At 35.5% G+C, this 18,955-nt stretch overlaps 1 protein-coding gene across 1 annotated transcript in view; it reads left to right on the top strand.

The window, feature by feature from the left end:
- Positions 1-18,955, top strand: part of GPC5 (glypican 5) — a 725,946-nt gene that overhangs the window by 137,378 nt on the left and 569,613 nt on the right. The window contains exons 4-5 of the mRNA XM_074930948.1: positions 7,276-7,409; positions 11,484-11,609. Of these exons, the coding sequence (XP_074787049.1) occupies positions 7,276-7,409; positions 11,484-11,609 (260 nt within the window). The remainder of the gene's footprint in view (positions 1-7,275; positions 7,410-11,483; positions 11,610-18,955) is intronic.

The following is an 18,955-nucleotide window of genomic DNA, read 5'->3' as shown; positions in this document are numbered from 1 at the left end:
TTTCTTTTGGTTTACACAGGTGACCCTGGATACATTTCTTAGATTTAATGAACAATTCTGCCTGTATCAGACAAGAAGGCATAATATTCGCCCTCTACGTCAGAGCTGTATTTGCAGGGCATACAGGAGTAAGGAGCAATAAAGTATATTTTAGCCACTAGAGAGCATAGATAAATCAGTCTAACTACACACAGGCAGATGATCTTTGGAGAGGGCTACTGCCGGTTTTATATAATTGCTTTTCAGGGGAGAACCACAGAGTGTTTTCACTGAACATTAAATGAAACACCTTGGCATCCACCGAAGCAGACTTGGATCAGGAGAGCTGGCAACATCTCAGAAGAAGCAGTTTTGTTGAACTGCCTTTGAAGAGTTTGAACTGGCAGTGCTGTATTCTGGCTGCAGGGTAACTTGGCTAAGAACATTAGGATTTCCCCTGACATTAAGCCATTAAAAAAAAAATCATTTCCTTCCCTCCCACCCCCATTCAGAAGGAGAAACTATTTTTACTGCCAGACTTGCTGAGTGTTAGTCCCTCATGAAAGGAGCAGCAGAATTAAAACCATTTAAGGCTTTAGTAATTAAAGAGCAGAAGACACAAATTAAAAGTATATTAAATAACTCAAATTTAGGGGGCTATTAGATTTTATTTTACAATCAGAAGATGAAAAATTATGAAGGAAATCAGAGATAATTAAAACTGACAAGATATGAGAACAGTCTCAAGAACTTGGTCTGGAGCACTGGTTTTGGTAGATGGAGTAGTAGAAGGAGGATACACGTCTCAGTCACATGAAAGTTGTGGACTGTGGCTCCCAGAATCCAACAGCTTGGACAGCACTCTTTTGCAAAACTGTATTAAAAAATAAGTGTTTAAAAAAAAAAAAAAAAAAAAAAGGTTTGCAAACTCTTAGCATTTCTTAGCATTTTTGTCTCTTTCTTGGTCCTCCATCTTGACTGTAGATTTCCCATGAAAGGCATATGGCACTGAAGCTGTGCTAGTGCCAAACAGAGTGGAATAATTAGTTCCATATCTCCAAGTTGTAGTTTTATTTATATGTCACAGAAAATTATTTTCCTTTTTTTTTTTTTTTTTCAACATGTAATCCTCTCATTTTTTTCTCATGAGGGTACCATTGCCTCGCTGGTGGGTCTGCATTTTGTATATCTGCAGTTTGCATTTATCTTTTCTCAATACCATCTGGTTGGCATGGGGCAAACTATTAATTTAACAAAGTTGCTTTGAATTGAGTTGGTTATTTCCTGAGCTTGAAACCACTTCCAACTCTGTCTCACCTGAAAAATTATAAATGCACTTTTTCATGTATCACCTGAGCTTTTAATTACAATTTCAAATAAAATTGCTTTGAAATTATCTTTATTTGGCAAGTTGCCATTGTTTAAACCCAGCCAGCAGCCAAACACCATGCAGCTGCTTGCTCACACTTCCCCTCATGACAGATGGGAAAAAGAATTGGATGGATAAAGGGAGACTTCTAGGTTGAGATAAAAGCAGTTTAGTAATTGAAGTAAAATAAAACAATAACAGTAATAGATAGTACAAATGGGTAATGCACCACACGATTGCTTACCACCTGCCGACTGATACACAGCCTGTTCATGGCTAGTGATCCCGAAACACCAAGATCCTGCAATCACAGTCCTGGAAGCGAGAGAGAACCCCTTCCTTCCCAGCCAACCTTCCTTTATAAACTGAGTGTGACGTTACATGATAAGGAATATTCCATTGGCTAATTTGGGTCTGGTGCTCTGACCCTGCTTCCTCCCAGCTTCTTCTACACCTGCGCGTGGGCAGGACATGGGGAGTTGGAAAGTCTTTGATTTCTTAGCAATAACTGAAAACATCAGTGTTTTATAAGCATTCTTCTCATATGAAATCCCATACTGAATCCAAAACACAGCAGTATTCTGGCTACTAAGAAGAAGAATTAATTCTATCCCAGCAGAAACCAGAACACGAGTCCATTTAAGATTTTTCTTGCAGGTGATTATAAACTGAGTGTATAATAATTTGTGCAAGCATTATTTTAAGTATCAGCTTTACTCTGTAGTTCTCTAGGCTGTTGTTTAGAATGTTTGCCCCTTTTAGGTTGTCTTGGACTTCTCTTGCAAGTTCTGTAAAATGATTAAACCAATGTATAAAACTTACAAAACTGTAAGTTGCTGCTGTAACTCCAGGTGCTTGCTTAGAGTTCTGGATGCCTAAGATGTCCTAAGTCTGCAGAGTAGAGAAAGAGACAGCTAGACACAGAGATAGAACACAAAATTTACAGAGAAAACAAAGGAAATAGTACAAAATTCCTGCATGATTTTCCCGTGTTGTAAACGTTAGTGGTACACCACCACTCTTTCCTTAGACAATCTCATTAGTGTCTTTTTCCTGTTCTGAAGGAAAAACGGCCTGTTGTACCAAATGCTTGCTCTCCTTGTTTTCAAGAACTTGAATTTTGTCTCAGTAGGGAGTACTTTAATCTTCCATGCACATGTGCAAGCTCTCACATATCAAAATACATTTTTTCTTGCAACAGAAGTTAGATATTAAATAAGCAACTGTTCTAAGCAGCAAACGATAAAAGCCTGCTTAAGGGTTTGGAAATACTGAAATGCTGGTGCTCCCTCTTGTGGTTTAAGTAGAAGAAGACAAACCCGTGAAACGGGCTAAGTGTCGGTATATTGGCTCCTGCAGCAGGAGCTCAGCTGGAGATTATGACACGTTAAGAGGAGAAGCTATTCTTACTTTGAGATATCTTCATTTTCACCTGCTTAGATGATCAGAAAGTGCCAGACCCCTGTGTTGCCTGGTGACGGAGAAGTCACTCTCTCCTGTGATGCTTGCAGAGCCTGGCTGGCAGAATGAGATTCAAAACCGAGTATGTTGTATTGGTCTTGTTCTCCTCTGGCTGACACACAGCCATCATCTACCTGAAAGTATTACACATCCACTTGCAAGGATTAAATCTGTATAAGGAAATTTAATAAGTATTTAATGCATTGTTTTTCTGGATGGATATTAGTTTTAATAGCATTAGTTTGATTAGTAATCTGTTGCTGGAAATGCTTGTGACTCACCAAGAATCTGTTTCTCGAAGAAAGTATTCACTTGTGTATTCCTAGAAAATAAATATAATTAACCACATTTTTTTGCTAACAAATGTATTTTCAGCTAGTCCATCCCAGCCATCTCAATGTAGCTTTGTTTTAGCGTTATTAGACTTCAGCTGTCCTTTTGCTCATGAGTGTTTGAGGGGATTTTACTGTAAGGGATAGTGGCAAATTTGTGATCTGCTAGCTAGAACTGAAAGTCACCAGACTAATGACTAAAACATGCATTGAATAAAAGCAGTTTTAAATGCCTGCATGGACTACAGCCACACTGATGGCTTACAAGTCTCAGAGACTGTGTCCATCTAGTGACTACATGACACATACCTCATTTACAATTCTGGATATATATGTATCAAAAAATTACAGTGCTTGGTAAACTTACCAAAACAAGCATAAAGAAGGACAATTTTCAGACTACTGGTTCTGGTTCCCAGATAGTTTTGTACCTGGAGAAGTGTTTTCTCTCCTGTTACTCTATGCACAGCAATAAGAGCTAGTGAAACAAACTACAGACACACTGCAAGACTAGAAGATGCTCGACTTCTCAAGTGTATTTCACAACAGCCTATGACCCAAAGTAGAGCAGAAAGACTCAAGTTTCCTGAGACTTATTTCTGGCAGCATTTAAAGATATGGCATAGCTAATCACTGCATATCTAGTTTGAAGTATGCCACAGGACTGTGCATTCTGTTTGCTTCAGTCATTTGATGTAAGATGATTTCTGTAGAAATGCTGAGGTCAGAAAGAACCATTTCTATAGTGGAAAGAAACCCCAAAGAATGTGGTTCATTTCTCCTATTGAGCATGTGAACTTAGATGACAGTATCCCACCATTATTGATATGATGGACACACCATTGTCCAGTCCTGTGTAAATGTAAAGTTTTATGATGCTTCAGTTTTCCAAACTGTAAGTAACTATAAGTAGACATTCCATGGAATTGCACCAAGCAAAATCAAACTGCCATAAAGTTCATGTGTGGCACTAATTGCAATTTAACTGCATGGTTATTACAAGAGCTTTTAATTAACCCAGTCATCATGCTGTGGCATACAAATTGTGCATAATAACAGCGTGCTGAGTGTAATGACAATAGGTTTGTCTGAACTGTGAAAATCAGGAGTTTTATCATTTTCTGAGGTTTCTTTTTATGCCCTTAAATATTGTGCAGTATTTAAGAACATTTGACCAAAAGAAAAAAGAAACAAACAAAACCCCAGAAAAAAACGTAGTAAGTTGCTAAGGTTTGCCTGTTTGAAAATTTTATAGCAGTCTTTAATACTTCCTGAAATGCAGTGAGATGTGTAATTATCTCCTGAATAGTATTTTTGGTGATTTTTCAGTCTCACTTTTCTTACAGTATTTTCGGTCCCTTTCAATAGTCATTTTATACACTCTTCCAGGATTTTGTGTTTAAAGCCAAGAAAAATTCTCAGTGTGTGGAAACATTCAGTGGGAATACCCTTTCAGTGAAACTGGAAGATAGTAAGAATAAATTCTGATCAGATACTGCTGCAGAATGGTCATTTGTTAGATCACTAGTGTAATGAGAGCATTCCCATTCCTCAAAATGATGATTCCAGTCTACGTCTGTCAAGACTGGTGGTAATAGCACTGAATAACTTTTTACTTGGAAGGTTAATTTTACAGCCCAAAGACTAAAAATGAAGAAACAATGTAACTAATGGATATAGTTGAGTCCTTCAGAAAACACTGGAAATACAACTAAGTGGCGTTATACCATGTACTCATTCCTGGAGATCAAGAAAATGCATTAAAAAAAAAAAAAAAAAAAAAAAAAAAGCGACATTATGATGGAAAGTGTATTTTTCTATTGTTTTGGACTATCATCAGCCTTGTACTGGGAAATGAGATGCTGGCATTCTGGTTTTAAATTATTTGGCTCACAGACAGAACAGGCACCCGAAGGCAAGATAAGAGTATATGACCTTTTCATGTGCACAAGTTTACTGAAGAAACCAGGTGGCAATGAAGACTGGGCCAGTGAGTGAGGCAAAAGTACATTTGGCATGTGCATACAGTTAATTGTTTAAACATGACATAAAAGTGACAGCCACTAGTGAACAGTTAAAAAAAAAGACAGATTGTATTCAGCTGGGTGACTGATACAAGTGTGATGTACCAAACACAAGAAGAACTGACACCACACAAAGCCAGTCGGTCAGTCAGTGGTCCCAGGGGGTTAAATATCAGAGATGTGAGAAAGGTAACAGAGACAATAACATCATCATTATACATGCAGAAACTATGTCTGAAGAAGTAAGTGACTTTGCGAGAGATTGGTGAGGTAATTTTCAGCTGTGAGAGCTGTTGCTGTCATTGATAGAACGGAGTTCTCAGCAGTGTGATTACTGTCATGCATTTTTTGTGGGAATGGCAGAGGTGTATGTGCTGCTGTACAAACACTTTTTATCATTTAACTAACACTCTTTTCAGAATTTTCCAAAAATGGCTTTTGGAAAAAACCCACGGTTCTTAAAAAGATGTTTCAGATAATGACTTGATTTTGAAGGTATTTATATATATAAAGTTTACCCAAGGTTAACTTTTTAAGAAATATTTTACATTTGAAACTAAGGTTTCTTTTAAAATGTATCAGTATTGTACTATACATTTCTTGAGACATTCACTCAAAGAGAATAAAGAGAGAGAAATGTCATTAGACAGTATTTTGGAGCAACTGTATAATACATATAAAACAAGTATTATCCATATTCCAAGCTACTATGATTGCAAAAATTATTGATTTTCTTTATTTGTTCATTTTAGTCACTTTTAATTCACAAGATGAAAGCTTATTCATATGTAGTAATAATGCTGATTCTTTCTTCTTTTGGCTGGCCTAAGCAAGTACATTCAATGAGTCTTTCATTATCACCACTCACACCATGCATAAAAACAGAGAACCTCATCAAAATTAGATATGTTCATTTTATTTAAAATTTTAAACATCTTTCTTAACTAACACTACAGCAGTTCTTAGTTGCAAAGACTTGCACTTTTCTCTTTAATGTATGTGATGGTAACTTGAAAAATGAGATTTACTTGCTTTCTCTGTTCTTACATTTGGGGATATAAAATGCAACAGGAAACAGTAATCCTTGTTGTATAACATATGCGCCCTTTCCTCTTTCTCATGGTAGCATTTTGAATATGTTTCTGCTTCAAAAATTGGATCCCTGTCTTAGAGCCAACAGTGATCTCCTCTCTTCCTTCTTTTAAAAAGCTGATTACCTATTGAAACCAAGTTTTCATAAATCACATACGATAGTAGTTTTTCAGTGGTGCATGTGTGCTAGCTTACACAAAATATGTGCTGTTCAGTCTGCTTAGTATCTTGTCTGATGTGATCCCCAGCATGAAGTATCTCTTGTTTAATGAATATGTATGTCCTTAATTATTTTTATTCAGTGACTAGGAAGAACAATGAGCTATGAACATGAATTGATATCCTCTATCCTACAGGAAGAAATTGGGAGTTCACGTGAATTTGTATCTATTGACATCTAGATTAGAAAGCCAGACATATAAAATCCCTTGATATTTTCAACATCTATGGTCTGAATCATTAAACTTACATCTTGGATCATTAAATTTACATCTTGCAAAGTTGTAATGCAAGTTTCCACCATGCTAACTGTTCACTATATGCTCTGGGTAACTGTGCTGAACATGCCATAATAATTCATCAACCCTGAAAGAAATCACAAAGTTCAATGCATATTAAAAATGTGATTGGGGTATGTTACAGAAAAAATGGAAATATGCCTCTGTTCACCATGCATCGTGTTCTCTGAGGTTACTGTTACTGTCTGCATAACAATACACTTTCTTTACAGGAAGAACAAAGCCAGAGTAAATAAAATACATATGGTGACTTGTTTATACACCTGGTATTCCTTCAAATGGAGTGATTTTGTTTGAGATTTTTTTCTACTATAAAATGACTAATTATGTGTTTACAGCATTCATTATGGATACAGTGTTGAGACCTATGATAGTTAATGATACTTATCTTAATGTCCACAGAACATTCTTGTCAAAATGAACTAAAACTGAATTGAGAGATACTTAATAATTTTTGTTTACATGTGTTCTTTCTTTCTTGTGACCTTTTTTCCTTTTAGGTGAACAAGGTCTGTGGTCCTCCTGTAAGGAAGCCTACACAGTCTCCAGGTTGCCCCTTTGATCAGAACAAAGATAATCAAGGGTTGAAGATGTTCTCAAGAGACAGTGAAGAAACCCTCACCAACAGAAGAAAGTAAGGCATTAGTTTTACAGCCAGAAAGAAAGAATAAAGTAAGCCATTAATTTTACAACAGAATAGATTATATTCAATGCAAAGGCATGCATTACTAGAGAATAAAGACTACAAAAAATGAAGCATTTGAGCAACACAATCTGCTCTGTTGCATTTTGGAAAGAGTAATTTCATGACTAGATTTTGTTTTCTGAAATATTGGACATATGACCAGATTCATTTGGTGTGGTTTAAGGTATTTAAAAGAGTAAATAACATTGGTAGAATATGAACGTTATCTCTATGTGTAAAATTTCAAGTTACGTTTAACTTGCATATCAGCAGGCATTATTAAATCTGTGAAAAAGTGATTTGATTGAATAGACAGAAAAAAATGAGTGTTTTTACATACCTTTCTACTCTAAAAAATGAGACGACTAAGCATTTGGGGCTAAATCTTGAAATCCTCATTCAAGCAAGTCCAGCAGATTTTTTTTTCTCTGGGTCTTTTGCCACTGTGTAGGGAATTTAGATGACTGCAAAGACTCAGAGACTTGTTTTATACCTGGCTCAGCATTACAGGGTAAAATTTACCTAACTGCGTATGAACTAGGTGTTTAAGCTGCCATTATAGTCTGTGGAGAGGAGGACTCTGTTTAGCTGACCACACAACTACAAGCATCCAGTGCCACTTGAGAATACCCTCAGATACCCCAACTGATCTGCTGCTGCCAAGAAGGATGCAGGTGTCCTGCAAATTGTATCGTATATTTCAGCCTTCTGCAGATATCCTGAATAGTTGAGGATATCTCAAAGGCCAATCTATCTTTAGCCAAATAATCAAGTCTTTTTGACCATAAGGAGTAACAGCACTGAAAGGAGTAAGGATAGTATTACAGTTGAGAATCAAGGCCCTATTATGCAAATAAAGTACAAAGTTAAAATCAGAAATTTCATTTCTATCACAGTGTTTGCTAAAATACAGAGAGGTTTCCTTTGTCCTCTTTTTTCCTTTCATTTCCCTTTGCAGTGCAGAAGGAAACTGAAGTGTGAGAACTGCTGGGAATAAGTGCTCACTCCTGATGTCTGCAGAAGTGCCTCTGAGCTTCAAAGTCAGACTATTCTTGTTAGTATAAGGTCCTTCATGTTCCAAATAGTGGAGAATAAAACCCAACAAAAACCAAACACAGGTTTTAGAGAACATTGTGGGAATGGAAAGAGATACAAAACAGAAATTTGCTTTAGCCAGCACAGAAGTTCATCAGACAATACCCATTATACAGGCACATTTTCTCTGTCTTATGTATAATAGCTAAGCAAGTTCTTGATGTTTTGTGATTCCTAGCACTCAGCAAACATGAAACCATATTCCAAAATCTCACTTAACCCAGGACTGTTCCATGTTTCAGAATAAGTGTGTCTGTGCCAACCTCAGGGAGATTGCCCAAAAGACTTTAAGGGGCAGGAGAGGCAGTGAGCAGCACAGGCAATGCTGTTTTCCCATGATTTCCACCTGCCTGAGATGCTGGAAACACTTTATGGCATGCAACAGGCGCTACACCAGAAAGGGGAGAAAGTTTGAGATCCACTGACACAGATTTCAGTTTAACAACTTCATAGTTGATATCATCTTCATTTGCTGCCTCCTGGATCACCTTCCTTATTAGTCACAATTGCTTTATATTTCACTTTATATTCCCATGGCAACTGTAGCAATTCCTCACATGGAAGAGGGACTTCAGCAAATGCTTGCAGCCTGCTTTTAAGGAAGTGCTGTTGTCTGAGTCTCACTCCACTTTATTTACCTCCCAATGTACTTCTAGCATCATGTTGCTCTCAGCAACGTTCACAAGCTTTAGTAGAAAAGAATAGGCTTCTTCCAAACTGTGTAGACTTGATCAATGACAGTTATTTGAGGGAAAACGAATGAACAAAAGATTCCATTAAATGTGTGACTCCTAAGAGTTCCCTGATTTCTAAATATTTTTCAAATGCATCTCCAGATGAAAGTTTCCATTCTAAAGTACATGGTGGACTGCCTCTGTCTGAACCATCAGACCTAAGCTGGTATTTTCTAGTACTGTGTGGTACAAGAAGAAAAGGAAATTTCTCTGTCCTTTTGACACCAAACATTGTCAGATGAATTTAAAAAAATTCTAGGCAGAACCTTCGGTAGTAACATACAAACTTGAAAGTATATAATGCTTTTTCCTCCAGAACTGAACATTGCATACAGTTTTTAGCATGGAGAATAAAATTGTAAAAAAAAAAAAAAAAAAGAACATTTCCAAATAAACAAATAAGTATCTGCAGCTTCCACTGACTGCAACTGCGTATTTGTGCTCAGCTGCCTGTAATTACATGCTATCTGGTCTAGAGGATGATGATTTGAAAATTTACATTCATACCATCTGCCCTTCTAACTACTTTGGTCAGACATCAGCAGGGGCTGAAATCAGTTATTACTTCTGTATTAACTTTAGCTTTGCCTCAGGATGTATTTACTAATAAACTAAATGACCCTTCTGCTAGAATGCAGTTTGTCACAAGATACTATGACAGTTTTATTTATTTCAATTTCTGCGCTATACAGGGATTCATTGTGCAGAAGAAGAAATTCCAACTGTCTAATATGAGAGGACTCTCTAAACATGCATTTTCATCCAAAATATAAACCCAAAGCATAGAAAAAAATCAAAATCAATCGCACTCAATGGGAAATGGAGGAAAATTGCAAACGTACTGTGCACTCATGATGCAATTTGGGGGATAGAGAAATACAAGATATGACTATTCGTAACTGGGAGATGAGTCATATTTACATATTAAAATATATTGTGCATAGGCAATTATATGATGCATAGTCAAAATTGACCATACCTGAGATTTTCAGAAATGCAGTTTTAGACTTAATAAGGCACTCATATCACATTTAACAGGCATAGCAAAACAAAATAATTGTGGTTTGTGGAAAATATTTGTCCTACAATTACAAGAAAGAACATGTGGCTTTTTAAATGACAGACTGTATACAGTCGCTCATGTTTTATCTGTTTTAATTTGGAGTAAACAATACTTAAAAATTTAATTCCTTATGCCATTTTAGGCTTACATTGACTAAATATAAGGAAATGTATAGAATATATCTGGCATTTTTTCACAACTCCAGACACTGTACAAGAAGTTAACATGAAGTAAAGTTTGCTGGCTTACAGAGCAATGAGTACAGCATTTGCTGGTGTATTTGTGCCTGCAGGTGATAGATAACTCAGTATAGTGTGATGTTCTAAACCAGAATGAATAAATATTTTAATTTTTCACTGCAGGAATGCATCTCCCAGGAAGAAGTTTTCAATACATAAGTGAACAATTTATAAACATAAATATCACAATCCAGTTAAAAACATATTAACTAAGAAATCATTAATTTGTTTAAATACAAAAACTTATCATTAGCTCTGGGCTTCTTGACATTTATTTAAAATAGCAATACATAATTTAATACCTACCAGCATAGCACATGATAAAACTGATGTAATTTTTCCAGACATTTATTTAATATATCCACTAAATATTTAACACCTACATCTTAAAACAATCTTACCTAAATCTTGAGTTGCTCTATAACTCTGACAAATTTTGTAGTATTTTTAACACTGTGTAGGGGACTAATTGATAGCACTTACGAAAAACAGATGACTTACTCACATACACCTGTTTTTTTATTTGCTCTTCTTTTTTGGAGGAACATTTTGTGGTATATTTCTAGAAGTGTAGCATTGCAAAGTGTTGCAAATATGCAAGAAAATGTCAGGTTGGAGGAAAATAATTCGTGCTTCAGAGCATGAGTAAAGGTTTGGTTTTTTTTTTTAGTTTGACCAATGAGAGTGTCAGCCATGCAAACTACTGAAGAGTATTTGAGAGAAACAAACGTATCTAACAGGAAATTGACAAATTGATTTAAAAAATCATTGGAACCAATGGAGAGTAATAAAATAAGCACATTCTTTATCTTCTTGTAAAAATGCACAACAGCAGTACTGCTTAGTGTTATTGATTGACACTGTCAATTATTTCTCATCTTCCCCTGTGCAGAGAATTTATCAGCCACCTCCGGCTCTACAGAGCCTTTTACGGCGGCTTGGCTGATCAACTGTGTGGTAATGAGTTGGCAGCTGCTGATGGACTCCCCTGTTGGAATGGAGAAGATGTTGTAAGAAGGTACTTTTCTGGCTCACTTTTGTCTTTTCTTTTGTCTTTTGTATTCTCTGAGGTAGCTTCCAACTAGAGTCAAGTACACTGTTTCCCTAGGTGTGTGTCAAGTTTAATTCAAAAAACAAATCATCATGGGTTTCCTTCTCTCAGGCTTCACCTGTAAACAGTAAAAAAAATCTGGCAGCATCTCTGTTTTGAGGAAAAAAAAAAAAGAAGAATTATATTGTTCTTCAGACATTTTTCCTTCAAATTTATGGCACCTAAACATACATGGGAAAGAAGATGGATTGACATTTACAAAATACAGTTGGAGAAAAAGAATATGGATTTTTGTTTGAACTAGATCTTTATAAAATGCTCCTTTTAACACAGAGTGTGCGATAGCAGACTCAAGCTATTATTGGCTTAAAACTTTCTCTGGCTCTGAAGAATGAAGTAATCTCTTAATATAAATGGTTTCTCAGGAGAGAGCTAAAACTTAAAACATGGAGATAAAACATTTTAAAGGTGAAACACATGTATTGTTTTATGTATGCAGCGGCTTGGGAGACATCATTCAGCAGCAAAGGCAAAGAAGAGATAATAATAAACTGCTATGCTCCTGGATGTGTATGTCTGGAATCAATATATTTCACAGCTTACAAAACATGAGTATTTGTGGATGTCAGAAGGATTTTCAGAGAGCTGAACTCTCTGGTTTTGTTTTATTGCTCTCATGACCAAATCAAGTATTTCTCTGAGCAGGAAGTCCTTGTGATGGTAGAGACCAAAATGTGACAAGGTTCATTGCAATTATTTTTTTATCAAGATCATGCTGTTAATACATCGTTTATTACTGTGTAGTATCAAAAGTGTGAGGTGAGTTAATGAAGTGGGAGATAGCTGGTAACAAGTAGAAGGAACAGTGATAGCCTTCACCTTCAGGTATGTCTAAAAAAGGTTAGGTAGGAGCTGTAATTTATTGATAAATAATACCTAAGGAAACTTAATGGATACCCTTTCAGCAAACAGCTACAAGCCTACTTTTCTTTATCTTCTTGGGTAGTCCAGTGCTTCGGCAACACCAAGACCCAATAAGTGGTTGACTCCCGTGATAGTCTCATTGGGAACCTTTGTCCTAAGTTTTCAGTGATCTTCTCAAGATGACATGTTCCTTCTTTAGATATCTATGTTTGAGATTTAATCTCAGCTCTACCTCCTGGATTTTCTTTTGTTGCCCTTCCCCACATGAATTATACTGTTCCTACCAAATATTTCAGTAACAATTTGAAGTAAGTAACCTGTAATTCCAGATTTCATTACTTTTGGCTGCTTATACTATTACTATATTATATTATATAATTTCAAACCTATATTATATATTACTGTTATATTGTAGTTCTTATTATACTATTACTGTTTATGCTATAATACTATACTGTTTGATTTTGATTGATTAGATTGATTGATTAAAGTCCTTATACAGAAATGAAACATTCTACTGAATTCTAGACCATAGTGTTTTTTAAAAGTAGTTTAATTAGAGTACAAATATTTTATTAATGCAATTTTTTTATTTGTGGATCAACCTAAAGATATAATTGGTGACAAAAGCACTACATCTTAAAAGTAAGACCACTTTGATATTAGTTTAGCTTGCAGATTTCCTTACTAAAATATTTTGTTTTCATATGTATATTAATATATATATATATATATTTATTTTTAGTCAGTAAATATTGGTGTTAACTTCCTAAAAGAGCTGACATGTAGATAATATTTAGAAGTACAGTACTAATTAAAACCAAAAGAGCAGGATACTCTGAGGTGCTCTAAACTATCAGCTGGAGCTGAGACCTGCAGATTAATTCCTACATCTCAATACCTGTACTTGTACACTAAATATATGGTGGTACATATTCTTCTCCTTCAGTACATGTATGAAGGTGCTCACATCTGTCCTCTTCCTCCCCTTCATTTTGCCTTGTTACTCTGTCAAAATGTCCTTTGTTCAATTTTGTTTCTATTTGTTCATTTGTAACAGAAGGTGAAAAAATATTTCTTGCTCTTTGACTGAGATCAGGTTTATTTTACTAATATTTTTATAACAGAATTGTTAATCTAGGGAAAAATGGACACTCTTTTGTTTTTGTGCTTAGGCACATCTGTGTGTCTGCTATGAAAGTAAGGCATGTGTGACAGAAGCATGCGAGAGAGGAACATGTACATTTGGCGTGCAGTGCCTGGAGATTTCTCTTTGTTATGGAAAGTCAAATTCAGCCTCAGAAACACAGTCAAAAAAATACTGCAAATTTAGAAACAAGGAGACTGTATTCGAACAAGAAAGACTCCTGATCTACCCCACAGATTGAGCTGGGAAATGCCATTTGAAATGGATCAATGAATCAATCAACTAGCAAAGAGATCTAATGGGAGATGAGCGACATCAGAAGTCATTGTGTTGGGGATATTCTGAAGGGAAATGAAGATGCCAGGCTTTGGGAATGTGGACTGGAGGCAGTGAGACTAACCTCTGTGCAGACAAAACAGATCAGAAGGAACTAGTAACATGTAAAAACCAGGGTAAGCAGTTAAAAATGCTTAACTTAAAAAACTCAGCTTGAGCCCAATTTTAGCATTTTCAGGAAAACTGTGGCATATTTGTAGCATATTCTCAGAAGTATTATGAGATCAGTCAAGAATCTAGGAAACTCAACTTCAAAAAAAAAGAATAAAATAATTACATTTGTTTAACCTGAAAAAGAAAAACTGTTAGGAGAAAAAGCAATGTATAAACAGACTGTTCCTAGGGGGAAGAAAAGTACCTGTTACCTGCTTCCATAATGACTAGGACACATAGCAAACATTTAAAATATATTCTGATTAAATATTAGGGAGAATTTTCTAGTGGCAAGGACAATAAGGGACAAACAGAGGTAGTTTTGGGATCCAGTGTCTTCTTGAAGGAGCATATTTAAGAACAGGCAAGGCAAGGCACTGAGAAATCTTGCAGCAAAAGCCAGTTTTTCCTTAGACATGTGGAGATAAATTGGATAACCTCTTAAAATCTCTTCCAGCCCTCTGATTCTGAATCTAGGTTTATCTAAATCCTGTGTTGCTCAACTTCTGTTGCCATGATCCCAGGATACTGTGACATTTTAGAAGCAATAATGACCTGAGCGGGCATCACTGCTTTTCTCTGTAAATACTGGAGAACATCTGAACCTGTACGCTCACTCTCTTTTCTTCTTTTTTCTTCCCCACACCGCCACTAGTATAGTAATAAATAAAGATATTGGTGAATTCATCAGTATTCCTGGCACAGATGGGGGAAGGTCTGTGTTGTTCAAATTAGTTAAAGATAAATAGATTTTATCTGTTTTGAGATTCTTTATAATTTCTGTCTGATTTTGCCTTCTATTTAAAAATTATATGCCATAGCTGGTGGTGACTGCAATTTTGTCCTGACATGGGAAAGCAATATCATAAACTACATAACGCTGCTGTGAGTGTATCAAGACCTGAAGAGATTGCTATGACTGTTTGCTGTATCTGTGTTTCAAGTTGCAAGTAGCAATAAGCCCTGGAGACAGAAGATAGCTATGTTTTTAAAAAAAATCTTTGTGGTTCTTTTCTCCTTTTCTGTGCGTTTTTCTGAAGGAAGTAGTTCAAGGCTTTAACAGCTCTAATATCATATCTCAGATAAATCTTACAGCCTTTGCCATCTCTAATACTACCTAAGAGATTATCAAGCCTGGATGAGAAAAGGTCAGAAAAAAAAAAAAAAAAAAAAAGAGGGTATTATTAAAATGAAAGCTTACTTAACAGTTTATATTTCATATGCTTCCGCTGTTTCTTTTTTGGTTTAAGCCTTTTTTTTTTTTCTTCCACAAGTCATAATATCATGGCAATGTGGCCCCTGATTCTGAAACTAGAAAGTGTTCTGAATCTTATCCTATCACACAGTGCAGGCTCATACTTTTATCAAAAACTGAGATCAGAATCCCCAAATTCCTGTATTCATATCAGACAAGATTGGTAGCAGGCAGGACTTGCAGAAGCAAGACTACACTCACAAGGTCCACATCACTGCAGAATGAGGGAGAGGATGTCTCAGAGGAGTCTTCAGCCCTTCCACCGTTTCACCCATTTGTGTGACTACAGTGGTCAGGCATGAAATTCCAGCTGCAGTTTTAAAGGCATAACCGAATACCATGATGAAGTACCTGGAATTTAGTGTTATGGGATTCATTAGGTTCAATGGAAAAAGAGGAACTGCAATCAAGAAGTCATGCACTACCAAAGCGTACAATAATAATTTGCATGCATCAGGTTGGAATTTCAGTGTCATCTTAGCATTAAAGCTAAAATAACAGGAGTTGTGCAAGTGGACTGAGATTGTTCTCATTCATGAACATAAAGTGGTTTAACTAACATTTATACAGTTTTGATAGTCCAGAGTGCCTGGCTAGAATGTGAAGAGAAATGGATTAAAAATCCACAGAGGAGAGCAGAATAGGTACTGTACATTTTGAGACCAGTGATTCCACTGAAATAAAAATAGATGTGAGAGAAGAAAATAGTAAAATTATGTGTGTTGAAGGATTCAAGAGTAATGGAGATCATTAAAAACAGCTAATCAAGTTTGGAAGGAAGAGTTTCATATGAAACACATATATAAAGTATCCAAATTAAGAGGAATTAAACTGCATGATTGATTTTAATTGCTGAGCAAGTTGTTAGAAAGTGATTATAATAAGCATCTATCATCAAATAAATGCTTAGCTTTAGCACAGCTCTTAGGCTGGGGAAAGGAATTTTCTCTTTCGATTCTTAAACATACAGAAACAAGAGTATAATCCAGAATCTGTTCTTAGCTAACAGAAGAAGATAAATGGTGATATAAGGAGATCTAATTAATTCCTTTTAGTTTTCTTCTATTTGAGCTAGTCATCACTTTATAATGCCATCAAAGGCACCACTTGCCACCTATATAAAAGATTTACCTGAGCAGCTTGAAATGCAGGAACAACCCTTTATGGCTCATAATCCTTTTGCCTAATATGCTGTTGCCAACAAGGACCAGTGGCAGATGCATAGGAAAAAAACAATTGTAAATATGTGCTTCCTCACAGTCTGCAAAACTGGAGATGCCCGACCCAGAACTGCGAATGTTCAGTCTTCCCATGAACTCATAAAATCTTAGCACCAATAGCATTCTGCAGCAAGCTAACCAGAAATTTTCAGGTACCGAAACAGAGTCAGCTTAAGAGGTAAATTGTAGATAAAAGTTATTAGTAGGCTGAATGCTTTGTAAAGAAAATTAAAATTAAATAAACTGTTAAACCTGAATGCCTGAAATCTGAAGTATTTTTGGTTTAAATTGCTGATGCCCCTTTACGGGTGCTTGGAAGTGAAGTCACCAGCATATGGCACCGGGCTGTAATGAAAATTAAGGTCATCTGGCCCATAAGAACATGGAGCTCCAAAGGTCCTTCCTGAATTCAGGAGGATTTTTTCATTATAATTTATGCACATTCATTTGGAAAATTGTTGACATCAGGATATGTTTGAGGACTAATCAGCAACACCATTAATGTTACCACTGCCCCCTCGCAATCATAAATAATTTCTCACCAATCCTACTTCACTTGTCAGAAGAATGAGAGGGCCTTATGATAATTTTTTCAGTGTCAATGTAGAAAAAAAAAGGTTTTTCGAGTAATCGAGTAATAAAAAATAATTGTATTATCCCAGTTGCTGGTTTTCTGGAGGTAACTTTCTGTTGTCTTTTGAGAAATCTTAAATATTATTTTTAGGTTAGTTAATTTGGGAATTATAGTGGAGAATATGATCTGAACTATTTATTCCAGAGAAAGACAAAAATTAGAAGAAAGAAGGATATGGGGTTGATGACAGATTATATATAAAGACTAGGTAGTTTATATAAAATTTGAAATTCAGATCCCTGTGTCAGTTGGTTTTAGGAGATCCCAGTCTGACATCAGGGGAAAAAATGAAATAGCATATGATCCTTTTGTTTATATTTCATTGTGGAGTTTGTTCTCTATTTTGTCATGAGACAGAAATAAAATAATTTTTGCTTTAATAATGGTAATATCAGTTCTCAATATATACTTAGATAGTCTCATGACACTTCAGGATGGAATTTATTTAATTAAGTAAAAGCAGCAAAATATATATTGTATTTTATTACATTAAAAAAAAATACCTATTTTTCCTTTTGTTTGCTTTAGCAAATATATACTTTTCTGTAGTGTTTATCCTAGAAACATTTGAGTTGTTTTTTGTGCACAGCAGGAATTATAGTAGAAGGGTTCTAACACTAGGAGAATTAATTTTTATTAAGCTGGTACTAATTTACAAAATGTATTGACTTATAAATTGAAAAACTTGATTAGAGCCATGTTAAGTAAATAAAAGCATTTATAAAGTCAGACGAGACTGTTGAAAGATAGAACAGTGACCAAGGATATTCTAAGAGTTTGATTTATGGCATCATCATACCTTCATTTTGTGTGTTTTGTTGTTTCATTTTACACAGCCATGGAAAATAAACTTACTCCAGAATTTAGTATTAGTGATCTGATGGCTCTAGAGGTTTTCCTAGGGAATTCAGGACTACTTTACCATAGTTTATGACATGAAACAATGAAGGCAAAAAAATTAATCTATCATGTCCTTTTCATATAATAAGGTTTCATATTAATACCAAGGAAAACTCATGCAAGAGGCTTTTCTGCACCGTTCAAAAATAAGTCTAACATAGAATAAATAACCATGAATCATGGCGGATTATACTAGACAGAAGATTTGTGTGTTTGTGCCTCAATGAATTCTTATAAAAGAAAAATGATCTAACTGAATTCAACTTTGATATACAGGATATCTTTCAAATAATAAGTTTAGTGAAATTTTACAGTGAGGTCCTTTTCATACAGTGATGTTTTGAGACATTTTGTATTTCTAAAACCAAATTATTTATCGCCTCTAGCCACAGCAATTTAATACAACAGCTCTCTATAAAATATTTAAACAATATTTTGGGTTGTGAAATATCTTCTGTGGGGTCTTCTTTCACTGTAATGTTCACAGCCATCCTCTATACAGGCTTACCTGTCCAGACAGGAAACTTCTGTGTGCTGATGCTCAGCACTGCAGCATTTACATATGTTCCTTTCAGCCTTCATACTGATATGTCACATCTGCTGAAGACTTCTCTCTTGACAGCTATAGGTCAGATTTTCATTTAACATTTTGCACTGACTGTGAAAATACGCTACTGAAACTTAGATTATACTGGGGTTTTTGGTTTTTAGATTTTCACAGCTGACTTAGATACTCAAGCAGGG

Source organism: Athene noctua, chromosome 1 (assembly GCF_965140245.1).
Source record: "Athene noctua chromosome 1, bAthNoc1.hap1.1, whole genome shotgun sequence".
Taxonomy (NCBI): domain Eukaryota; kingdom Metazoa; phylum Chordata; class Aves; order Strigiformes; family Strigidae; genus Athene; species Athene noctua.
Note: the sequence above shows the minus strand (reverse complement) of the source record. Positions and strands in the feature narration are given on the sequence as shown.